The sequence below is a fragment of the Crocodylus porosus genome, unplaced genomic scaffold, assembly GCF_001723895.1.
Source record: "Crocodylus porosus isolate Cpor-Errol unplaced genomic scaffold, CroPor_comp1, whole genome shotgun sequence".
In the NCBI taxonomy this organism is placed as follows: domain Eukaryota; kingdom Metazoa; phylum Chordata; order Crocodylia; family Crocodylidae; genus Crocodylus; species Crocodylus porosus.
In genome coordinates, this window is record NW_017728947.1 from 88,664,918 (window position 1) to 88,676,961 (window position 12,044).

Below are 12,044 nucleotides of genomic sequence, written 5' to 3' on the forward strand. Positions count from 1 at the left end.
TGCTCCAAATTAGCAGGTATGGCATTAATGTGTGCAGAGGACATTGTGGAGAATTGCAATTTACAAAGTTAAAGTGATAAAAATAATCACCATTTAATTCTCAGTTGCCTAAGGAGGCAGACAAGATAATTATCACTGTATTATAGGGAGTAAAATAGCATTAGAGTAGGTGATTAGCACAGGACCATCCAGTGACTTGGATTGATTTTTTTTTTACACACACACACACTCCATTTCACTAGCCTGCCCCTCGCATACTGAGAAGTCATAAGTCTTCAACAATCACCAGAATAAGTCCTAAACACCCAAAAAGTCATATACATGGCTAAAAACCATTAAAGGAAATCTGTTATTTTCGTCTTTGGTAGTACTATGTTTAACCATGTTTCAGAGTTCCTGCCCTTTACATCTGTGAAGAGGAATCCAAGCCATCTGGGAACATTCAAAAGCAGAACTATGCATTCTACATATATAGTGTATTTGGGGGGAAAATAAGCAGGTTGCCTAGCCTACTGGCCTCCAAAGGTGGATTTTGCTCCTTAAACAGTTTCTCAGCCAGTCCTTCCAAATAAAACACATTTGTTAAACAACAAACAAGGAATCAGTTAAACTAAAGCCTTCTGCCCTGTCCCACAGGCTTTGGCTCTAGCCCCAGCACAGAAGCCTAAACCCTTCCTTGTAGGAAAATACTCTACTCACATGTGGCTTCCTCCTCCCCTTCTTACTCTTCCAGGAGCTTTTTAAAGCTCTTAGCAGGACATGGCATTGCTGCCTTTCCTATCAGAATGCCCTGCAGCTGGACTTCACAATGGTTGATTTCCCTTTTAAAGGTACAGTCCATCTAGTTACAGGAAGTCTTCAAGAAGAGGACATAGATTTGTTTTGGACATTGTAGGATGTGTCTACACTTCATGCTATGGTGACATAGTGACCACTTGAGTCTACACATGACCAGCAGCTATTTTGCTGTAGGGGTGCACTCCCCCATTATAGCGTGCCATTACAGCAAAGTAGCGGCTAAAAATAACAATCGCCATGCATATGGCACAGTATGGGCGGTTACTGCACCATGCTCTAGTACTTTTATAAGGAAGTACTAAAGCACAGTGCAGTAACAATGTCACTATAGGGCAATGTGTAGATACGCCTGTAGATTTGCTTTTTTCAAAATTAGCTGAAAATACCGAGTCAAGGATTACAGCAGCTAAGACAGTTAGCTTTCTGAGTTAGGAAGCACTTGGTGTTATAACTCCTTTGACTGGTACATCAAGAATTAGTGGGCTTGCTTTCCTCTGCCATTCTTCCATGGAACCCTAATATGTCCTAACTTCCCTCACTAGCTTAGACTCACTCAGAACAGCCAATATTGATCTCAGATGAGTTACCTCATCCCAGCTGAGCCAGTAACCTTCCCTACGTAAGTTTTACTCCACAGCCAATAACTATCCTATGGAAGTGTTTTAGCCATTAGATTATACAGGCAGTTCCTCATCTTCTCCTGTTGGAGCTGTTCCCTTGTTTAAGAGATTTGCTGGGTTATAGAGAAAAAACGTAACTTGATAGCTTCTGGTTTGGTTCAGCCAGAAGCTTAGTGTTATTGGTATTGTAGGTAGGGAGTGTCTACTGCCTTCAAGTGGCATGCTTTATTAGTAGCAAAAAGTGAAGCTGAAGTACACAAAATGCAAGATAAGTGTATAATGTGATCAGAATTACCCAGAAATATTTTCAAAGATGAAGCAGGGCAGCCATGAAGCCTTGAGGATCAAGACAGCACCAATTTCACAGTGCCAATGGTAGTGGCTATTTTTGTGCACCTCGTACCCATGCAGCATCCTGGGCTGCTGTCCGAGTTACCCCCTTCAGTTACATTACTGAATATTTTACCACAAGTAACTTTAGCCCTTCCATAACTCTTAGGAGTTACTAAACATTCATTTGTGCATTTGTCTTTACTAATTCAGATGTAGTCTTTATTTTTAACAAGGTATTACAGTTCTTTTGGTTGTTGCAAGTTCTTCAATAAGCTAATCACAAGATATTCTGTAAGCAGAGGAATACAACTAGATTCTGCCATATCCTGCCACTTTGCTCAGGTTTAGTAGTACCTCACAGCAAATAAACATAACAAAGTGCTTTATATCTTCTCAAAAGCTTGTTGTAAAACAAAATTTTGCAAACATGTATATTTTCCTGTAGATTTCAAAACGCATATCTTCAAAAGACAAATCAAACTCTGACAGAAAAGTTGCATATGCAGGAACATCAACTGAGGAAGATTAATAACATAAAATATAAAATAAATTACTTCTAAGTACTACTAAAATATCTAAGAAAGACATAGACTTAATAAGGTGAGGGAAAAGGGCTGAAAACTGGCTACTGAGTTCAGCTGGCTTTGAGGTTCACTTGAAAACATACAGATATCCAAGCTAAGAAGAAGCAGAATTGTCTGTGTCAGTAGTTCTGGTTTCGGATGCTCCTATTTTGTTTTTTCTCCAACTTCTACTTTTAATTTTTTTCCATATATTTACATCATACACTTGTACCATAAATGTCACAAAGATAATGCCTCCTATTAATACAGCTGTTAGTGAGATAGTAAGATACTGTCCTGGGAAGGCCAATGGAGCATCATCAACATAAATCTGCAAAAGAAAATATTTAACAAATCCTTTTATAGTTTACCTCCAATAATTACTAAAAATCTATGGCAAATTTTTCATATTTCCAACAACTTATCTGTTAATGTAATTAGTATTCTCAACAGATGGAAAGAAATTAAAGGTCCTTTCCCCCAGAAACTGTCAATCAAAGGCTCAATCTTACTTCAGCTGAAATCAATTGCAGGTTTTCAATTGCTTCAATTGGAATATTCCAACACAAATCGCTAAGTTTAAATTTGAGGGCCAGACTGTCAGAATGGCAAAATCATTTCAGTGGTGGAATGCAAGTAAGACAGTTTTGTTTACTGGGTATCAGCTGTGTTGTGGGGGGTGTGGAGAAAATATTTTTGGAAAAAAAAGGTGTAGATAGCAATTTCTAGGTATTTCCCTGTTCTCACTTTTATCATTTTTGTTTTGTAACTACAGGCACTTTGGACAGGGGCAGTATCTACTTCTTTGATTGTATGTAACAGTAATGGGCCTCCCCATCTCACTTTACAACTCCATTTGTGCTAATATTTCTTCCATCTGAAAATGGAGGGCATGATACTGTTTATGAGATATGTGACAGAACTGCTAGGTATTAATAGTGTTGTGAACAACGCAAGGTAACCAATGAAATGATGTGCACATGAAGAAGTCCCGCTGATCTTCCTCTCCACATAGAAAGAGGGCCAGCACTCAGCAGCTGTGCTCCATCCAGAAACCTCTCTGGAGGTATGGGCATGTGCCAGGAGAGTGAGGACTGTAGATGAAGTGAAAATTAATACACATTTTCTTGGGTGAATAATTCTCCTTGAAGGGAGCATGCAGGAAGTAGATGGGCATGGACCATAGTGGACAGAGCCACAGAGGGTGCAGCACTGCTACACATGTGCAGTGGCTTTATCTGGATGAAGTTTGAGTTTGTGCTACCTGCTTTCTTCCTTGAGCTAAGGACCCCCAAATGGGAACCAGTTAGTGATATCTTGAAAGTTTCAAGTCAGCTTTGTTTGCCAGCACTCGCTGTCTGTTGATTTGCTTAGTCACTGGAAATTTGGCCATTCTTGGCTGCCAAGATCAGCCCTACAAACACTGTTGTAGTACCTATGATGCCTCCTTTGGCATGCTGCTTTGCCCTTTCCAGAAATGCTGTGGGAGCCATGCTAGTGAACCTGGGAAACATCTGAGGAAAAACGACTGCACAAATGACTAAATGTAGGATTAGTGCCCCATTCTACAGTGTGTAAATCTAAATTTAGCTAGTACAGCTTCTGTTATAGCTCATTTTTCTTTCATTTGAAATGCTGCAATCATTTATTTTTAAATTCTGCTTAGTTGATTATGGCTATTTATGGTACCTGAAATTCATCAAACAGGTTACAGAAGGAAACTCCAGGAATAACTGATACCCTGAAATGGAAAAGCTCAGATCCCTGTTAAAAGAAAACAACAGCACCATTGATTATTTTCTTGATCTAAGGACAAAACGTCTTTAAATTAAAGTATATAAGTGTGTGTGTGTGTGTACACACACATTTCACACTGCAGTGTTCAACCCCTTCCTTGAAGATCTTCTGCTGCTTTGAGTATAAAGCCAGCAAAAGTCAGAGGAGCAAGACAGTGACAAATCTATAGACTATCTTGCTCTTAGAAGCAATAGCATTTAAACAGGAACCAGCAATCTTCCTTTGGTAATGTATGATTTCTGCATTCTTGTTTACTGTTATCTTAGGGAAACTGACAACAACAGTTAGTAATCGGACGTTTCCTCTGACCATGGCCAACTACATGTTTTCTAGGTTATGTCCTCCGGAAAACTAATGGATTATTTTAATTTCCTCCTTACCAAATGAGACCCAGAAGCGAGACCACACAAATGGAGGCAAAGGGTTCAAATGTTACTTCCTTGTCGGAGCATCTGCTCACATAACTGAGGGTTTCCCCGTCCTATTATGTGCTCTGAGACAAATTCCAGATTCTTTTTCATTTTAAAGAGACAGGAAACACACATTGTGCTCCTTCAAAACATGCATCTCAGTCAGATTGCTCCCAGAACCTGGCATCTCTAAGTGACTTCACTGGGAAACGGGGGCAAAACAAACACCTAAAAACATCAGACAAGACAGTCAGCCAACTGGTTGGCATCCTAGTCAGAGACTCAAATACTAGTTTCTGCTGCCTTGAGCAATTTACTGTTGCTAAGGCAATCTAATTTCTGAAAGAAGTTAAAATTAAAACCAAAATGATAAATTCAGCCATGGTATAAATAGGCACAAGCCCTTGAATGTTAAACCTGACTAATTTTGGCACACTAGGTTTTGTATAAAAGAAAATAATGTGTAAAGCTTCCTCCAAACACAGAACAACCTTTCTAAATGTACCTGTAAGTTAAGCATTATTTTAATGTATTTTAAAATGTTATTTTTCAAAAGTCCAATTCATTTAATTTTATTTAAATTATTATTTTAATGAAAACTAGAGAATCCTAAAAGTACAAACAATATATAATTTTTATAAATAAAGTGGTGCTTATTGCACAGATACAGTTAAACACAATTGGTTTAGAAAAACATTTAAAGAAAGGGTAGCTTAAGTTGTATGCATTATTACTGGTCTGAAGTTTTTTGTCAGAAAAAATAGCTCCCATGGAAAATGCTGTTTCCACAGCTTAGAATGTTTTTTAAAACCTTTTGATTTTCCATCAGAAAAATGGAAACAAAATATTTCTCTTAAGGTTGATTCAAGAAAATGGAAACAAAATATTTCTCTTAAGGTTGATAAATGGGAATATTTTATTTGATTAAATTGTAACCCAGGCGGTGCTCCAAGAGGTACCCCCTCTCCAACTGAAGGGATCAAAGCAGCTGCACAAGCACTGTGGGAGGTGTAGGGACCCTCCTCCCCCTATAGAGCAGAGCCAGACCACCAATGGGGACTTAACCATATACCTTTTAATGAGGGAACAATACTGGGAACAAAACAGGCATAAATCAGAGAATATAGTGGACAGTACAATGCTCCAAGAGGGCAAAGACAGGGTTAACAAAATATAAAATACAAACAGCAGAGCAAACAATACTGGTTGTTGAAATATAAAAAGGCACAAAATACAAAATGTCAAATGACAAGGAAATATAGGGCCTAGGTACCTGGAGAGAGAAAAAGGGCGGGGGGGAGGGGAAACACAATGACCCCTTTCCACTGCAAGGAGATTTGCTTCTTGTTAGCTCACTCATCCCAGATGGGACTCTGAACTCATATCTCCCACATGGTAGGCAGAAACACTGCCACACAGCCACCACTGGAGGCACTGCTCCAAGCTGCTAGGGGTCTTGACCTTCCTGGAGCCCCAGCCTCACATCAAGCTGCCTGGCCTCTGATTGGAGGAGCTGGAAGCAGAGCTGGGAACCTCTCAGGTCGCTGCTCAGATCCTTGCTGGAGCTGGGGAGCCTCTCCTGCTGGCTGCAGCCTCTCCCAGGGGATCCTGGAGCCCAGCAAGGAGCCTCTCCTGCTGGCCACACGCTGTGCTGCTGAGGGTCCAACTGCTGCCTGCAGATCCCACTCTTTCAGGGTCTTCTGGGGCAACTGCTTCTGCCCCACTGGCTCAGCTCTTGCCAGCTCTTTGAAGTTCTTTCCTTGTGGTCTCTCACTGGTCTCCCCTGAGTCAGCCACACTGCCCCTTTTATTTCCCTCCACTGACCCAAGGGGCCAATCAGGGGATCTGGAGGGTGAGTCTCTGGGGCCTGACTGGTGAGGAAATGAAATCCCAAGTCCTCCAAACATCTTTTACCCCTTCAAAGCCCCTGGGCTAGGTCACTGTCTTCTAGCCCATCACAAAATGATTTGTTTTGAATGAGTTAAAATATTATTAAACTCCATTTCCTTGTACATTGCCTTATGGGAATTATAGTTTGGACCTTGGTTGTCTCCCATGGGTCAAGCTACTTGGAGGACTACATTATCCACAACACAATGTAGACCAATTGACCAAGTTAAAAAAATGCTGTTTAATATTGATATCTCTGAAAAAAAAGGAGCCTTACAGGTCAAATCAACAACATCAAACAAATTTAGATACTGGTAATGTTAATTATGTCAAATACAGCCACATTTGCTAACAAGCATATTTCTGAGGGAAAACATCTGGATTACTGAATGCAAAGTAGGTTGATGAGTAAAAACCGGCAAAGTTTTTAACAAGATTTGTAATGTAACTTATTTGAAAGGTTAGTATAGGAAAGCATTGTCAAAATTTCCTTTATATCTCAAGGATTAGTGGTTTCAGAACTGCCTGTGGCATATATATAAGACATAAAAAACAGTTTTGATAATCAAATTAAAGCTGGAACTGAACTACAAATGAGTAAATTGATCTTGGTTTTACAAAGAAAAATTTAGATTCATACTGGAACTGGTAGGCAACGTCAATCCTCTGGATCATGGTGTACATGTAAGAGGTCTAGTCAGATGCCTAATGAATCCTTTTCTGGTTGACAAGCCCAATTTGAGACCGATGTGGCTTGTTACAAGTTTTGCAGATCCATATATTGTCTGAGTTGGAGTCCATGTTTACAGCGTGCTGCTTTCTTCTTTCTAGCTTTGTTTCCAATCTCTGGATCAAAGTCGCTTCATGTTGAGTTGCACCCAGTACCAGATGTTCCCTTCAGATTGGACAAGACTCTGCATGCTCCTCCAAGCTTTCTATGTTGATGTTGAACAACTTCATATAATACTTGCATGTGTTGTGGTACTGCCATAGAGGGTGGCCCTAATTTCTAGAGCCATCTCAAACCTCACTATACAAAATATTCTTGAGGATACAGTCTTCTCTTTTTCTCCTGACGTGGACAATCAATTGCAACCTTTGTTTCTTGATAATGGTTTCTAAGTGTCAGTCCTGCACACTCCAATACCAATCTGTTCAGTATTCTGTCTTCCCACTTTATTTAAAGGATCTTGCACAGATCAGTCTCTTGATATGCCTAGCATATATAGTCCACATTTCTGAACCATAAAGCAGGGAAGACAGCATGCAAGTCTTGTAGTTTTATATATTCACCGTAGCTGATAGTTTGCTGTTATTCCATGCATTTTTCTGTAGTAGCCTTGACTTCTTAGCTGCTTCTCCAATTCTGTTAGTCAGTTCAATTTGTAGGTCAAGATTTCTGCTGACTGTAGAACTCAAGTAGAAAAAACTGTCAATGACACCGAGAGATTTATCCTCCACAGTGATGTCTGCTATTGGTTCTTTCACCTCTTGGTGCACAATCACAATCTTACTGAGACTAATTACCATTCCAAAGTTGTTGCATGATTCAGAAAATCTGCCCAAGAGATTTTTCAGGGAAGGTTCACTTTGTGCAACTCAAACCGCATCATCTACAGACAGGAAATCTTTCAGGACCAATTTTTTAACCTTGGTTTTCACTCTAAATCGGGGGTGGGCAAAATTTGGCCCATAGGCTGGATCCAGCCCACCAAGAGATTCTATCTGGTCCACAGCAGGTCCCTTGGCCCTGCCTAGTCCAGGTGTAGAGGGCAGCCCAGTCTGCACACATACTGCCACAGTCCTACTGCCTCCAGGCATGTGGTGGGGTTAAGGTGGCATGGCAGGAGGCTTCCTGGCAGCCCCAGTGGCAGCAGCTCACTCTGCCTGACTGCTGCCACCAGTGTCTCTGCCACCATGGGACCTAACTCTTCTGCCTGGACACTCAGGCCCATTTGATCTTCACCCACTGCCAGAAGTACCAGACAGAGCAGGCAGGTGGAATCCCATGGGCAGGTCATGTTCAGACAGGCAGATGGGATGGGATGGGATGGGACGGAGCTGGGAGCTGTGGGCATAGGTGGAGTGAGAAGATATTATTTGGGGGCTGAGTGTACACACACACACACACACACACACACACACACACACACACACACACAGAGCAGGTAGGCCTATGGAGGGGAAGTGGCAGGAAAGAGGGAAGGCATAGAGGGGCAAATCGAGGCCCCCACAGTGAGGGAGGGAGTGGGGCAGAGGCAGGGGCTGGGGTGAATGGGGCCCAAGGGTAGGTCATGGGATGGTCAGAGCCTGGGCAGCTGATCCAGGGGCTCAGAGAGGCTTTTGCCACTGTGCACACCCTGGGGGAGGCGCAAGTGACACACCCCCTGGATTTGTGTGCAGGGTGGAGGCAGGCTGCTGTTGTGGACTGGGCTCTGTGCCCTGCTGCTGTTGCCTTGAGAGGTGCACAATGCCATTTGCCTACCACCGCCAGGCTGTGGCTTGTCTCCTGCCTGCCCAGCAGCGGCAGGCATGTGACATCACATGGCTCCTGAGGCAGCAGCAGTGGGGTACAGAGCCCAGCCAGCCTCTGCCGCATACACAAATCTATGGGGCACGTGCCCTCCATGGCTTCCCTGGTGTGCATGTAATAGCAAGAGCCCTCCTGTGCCCCTAGATGAGCTGCCCAGGCTCTGACTGTCTCACAGCCCACCCCAAGGCCCCATTCACCCCAGCCCCTGCCTCATGCCCTTCCTCACTGTAGGGGCCTTATTCTGCCCCACCCCTCCCCCTTCACAAACTTTCCTGCCATGCTGGGCAGGGCTCCACATGCTGCTGCACTGCGATCCTGGCTGCGTGCAGGCTATGGCTGTGTGTTTGAGTCTGTGGCGTCCCTTCGCCACTGCTGCAGCTGCCCAGAGCCCATGTCTGGGCTGCCCTGCAGCCCTCTCCACTGCCACTGCTCCCCCATGTTTGGGGGGGCTAAGTCCCATTAGCCCTGGCCTTCTGCCACCTCTGGCTGTGGGTGGGAGGGAAGCAGCACGGAGAACAGGATGGGCAGCGATCTGGGGCAGGAATGCAGGGTGGTGACAGTGGGGGACTGAGGCCCAGGGCAGAGCTGTGATCTGCCCCGGCATGTCCCTGCTTGCAGAAACAGCACCCATCTCCAGGATATACAGGAAGCAGATCATGGCTCTGCTCCAGCCTGTGGCCCTACACTGGAACCACCCTGTGATCCAGACTCTGTCCACCAGTCCCACTCCTGTATACTGTTCCTCATCTGACTGTGGCCCCAAACGATCCACCCAGCTGAGTGTGCTCTGCCCACAGGGGTCCCTGGTTGGTCTCCATGGATAGCCTGCCTGCCCAGTATGTCCAGTGCCCCTGGTAGTGGCTGCGGGTCAGACAGGCATGGGCCCAGATAGGATCAATTTGCTACCACGCCGTGCCAGGCCAGGCTAGCATTCCACACCCCCAGCCCACAACAATTCACTAAAACTCCTTAAGTGGCCTTCCAGCACAAATAATTGCCTACCTCTGCTTTGAACTGTATGATATTAAACAAGCCTCCATCTAGTTTGATTTGAATCATAGAAAATTAGGGCTGGAAGGGAACCCAGGAAGTCATCTAGTCCCAGCCCCTGCTCAAAGCATGACCATCCCCAGCTAGATCATTCCAGCCAGGGCTTTGTCAAGCAGGGTGTTAAAAATCTCCAAGGATGGAGATTCCACCACCTTGCTAGGTAACTTGTTCTAGTGCTTCACCATCCTCCTAGTGAGAGAGTTTTCCCTAATATTCAACCTACACCATCCTTGCTGCAACTTGAGACCACTGCTCCTTCTTCTGTCATATGTCACCACTGAGAACAGTCTAGCTTCATCCTTTTTGGAACCATTCTTCAGGTACTTTAAGGCTGCTATCAAATCCCCTCTTAGACTTCTCTTCTGAAGACTAAATAAACCCAGTTCCCTCAGCTGCTCCTCATAAGTCATGTGCCCCAGCCCCTTCACCATTTTTGTTGCACTTTACTGGACTCTCTCCAATTTGTCCACATCCTTTCTGTAGTGGGGGTCCAAAATTGAACACAGTACTCCAGTTGTGGCCTCACCAATGCTGAATAGAGGGGAATAATCACTTTCCTTGCCCTTCTGGAAACACTCCTACCAATGCAGCCCAATATCGCATTAGCCTTCTGTGCAACAAAAGCACAGCGGTGGGCAATACTCAGCTTATTGTCCACTGTAACCCCCAGGTCCTTTTCTGCGGAGCTGTTGCCCAGCCAGTCAGGCCTCAGCCTATACTGATGCGTGGGCCTGTTCCATCCTAAGTGCAGGACTTTACACTTGTCCCTGTTGATCCTCATGAGATTTCTTTTGGCCCAATCCTCCAATTTATCTACGTCATTCTGAATCCTAGCCCTACCCTCCAGTGTATTTACTACTCCCTGCAGCTTGGTACCATCTGCAAACTTGCTGAAGGTGTACTGTATGCCGTCTTCCAGGTCATTGATGAAGACACTGAACAAAACCCGGACCCTTGGGACACTCCACTTGACATCGAGCAATTATTAACTTCTAAGCCTGATGCTCCAGCCATTTTTTTATCCACCTTTACAGTTCATTCATCTTAGCTGTACTTTCTTAGCTTGCCTGAGAGAATGTTGTGAGTGACCATATCAAAAACGTTGCTAAAATTAAGGTACACCACATCCACTGGTTTCCCAACATCCCCAGAGCCAGTCAACTCATCACAGAAGGCAATCAGGTTCTTGATGAATCCATGCTGGCTGTTCCTAATCACTTTCTTCTCCTCCAAGTGTTTAGAAATGGATTCCTTGAGGATCTGCTCCATGATTTTTCCAGGGACTGAGGTGGGGCTGACTGCTCTGTAGTTATCTGGATCCTCCTCTTTCCCTTTCTTAAATATGGGCACTATGTTTGCCCTTTTCCAGTCATGCAGGACCTCCCCTGATCACCATGAGTTTTCAAAGATGATGGTCAGTGGCTCTGCAATCTCATTAGCCAACTCCCTCAGAATCCGTGGGTGCATCCCGTCCTGCCTCATAGAATAGTATATGAGGCCTGTGTGAAGCTTCAGTCCCTGATTTGATTTGGCGGAGATTTGGCCCAATTCAGCAGACAAATCTCTGAATCCAAGTCAGGAGACCCTTTAATCTCTCTGAATCGAATCAGAACCCTCTGAATCGATTTAGAGATTTGGAAAGATTTGGCGATTCAGACATAGACACAGCTTGAAATGTTTATTTTACATACCTCAAGGTAGCAAGGTGGCTCATGAATGCTGAGATGCTGGGGCAGATGGAGTGTCCCAGAGGAGCATGGGGGGCTCCCCAGCATGGTTGGCAGCAGACTTCCGGGTCTGCCGAGGAATGCGTGAGGGCTCCCCTCTCTGGGCTTTGCCAGCTTGGCGACTGGTGCCTCCTTGGTCTGGGGGGGGCACCTGGGGTCCACCTGTGGTCGATCGCTGAGCTTCAGGGTGCGGGGGGCCCTCATGCACTCCCTGGCAGACCTGGAAGTGGACCGGAAGTAGTTGTAGTCCATTTTCCATTTCCAGGTTCACTGCTGAGCATATGGGCACCCCTGCTCCACACACACATGCACACTCCTGTATG

The 12,044-nt window shown here is 44.4% G+C and overlaps 1 protein-coding gene across 1 annotated transcript in view; it reads right to left on the reverse strand.

Moving 5' to 3' along the window:
* Positions 1-1,951: 1,951 nt before the first annotated feature.
* CATSPERB (cation channel sperm associated auxiliary subunit beta) overlaps positions 1,952-12,044 on the reverse strand; it is a 65,544-nt gene continuing 55,451 nt past the window's right edge. The window contains exons 18-19 of the mRNA XM_019551145.1: positions 4,004-4,078; positions 1,952-2,645 (exon numbers count right to left, since the gene is read on the reverse strand). Of these exons, the coding sequence (XP_019406690.1) occupies positions 2,430-2,645; positions 4,004-4,078 (291 nt within the window). The 3' untranslated portion in view covers positions 1,952-2,429. The remainder of the gene's footprint in view (positions 2,646-4,003; positions 4,079-12,044) is intronic.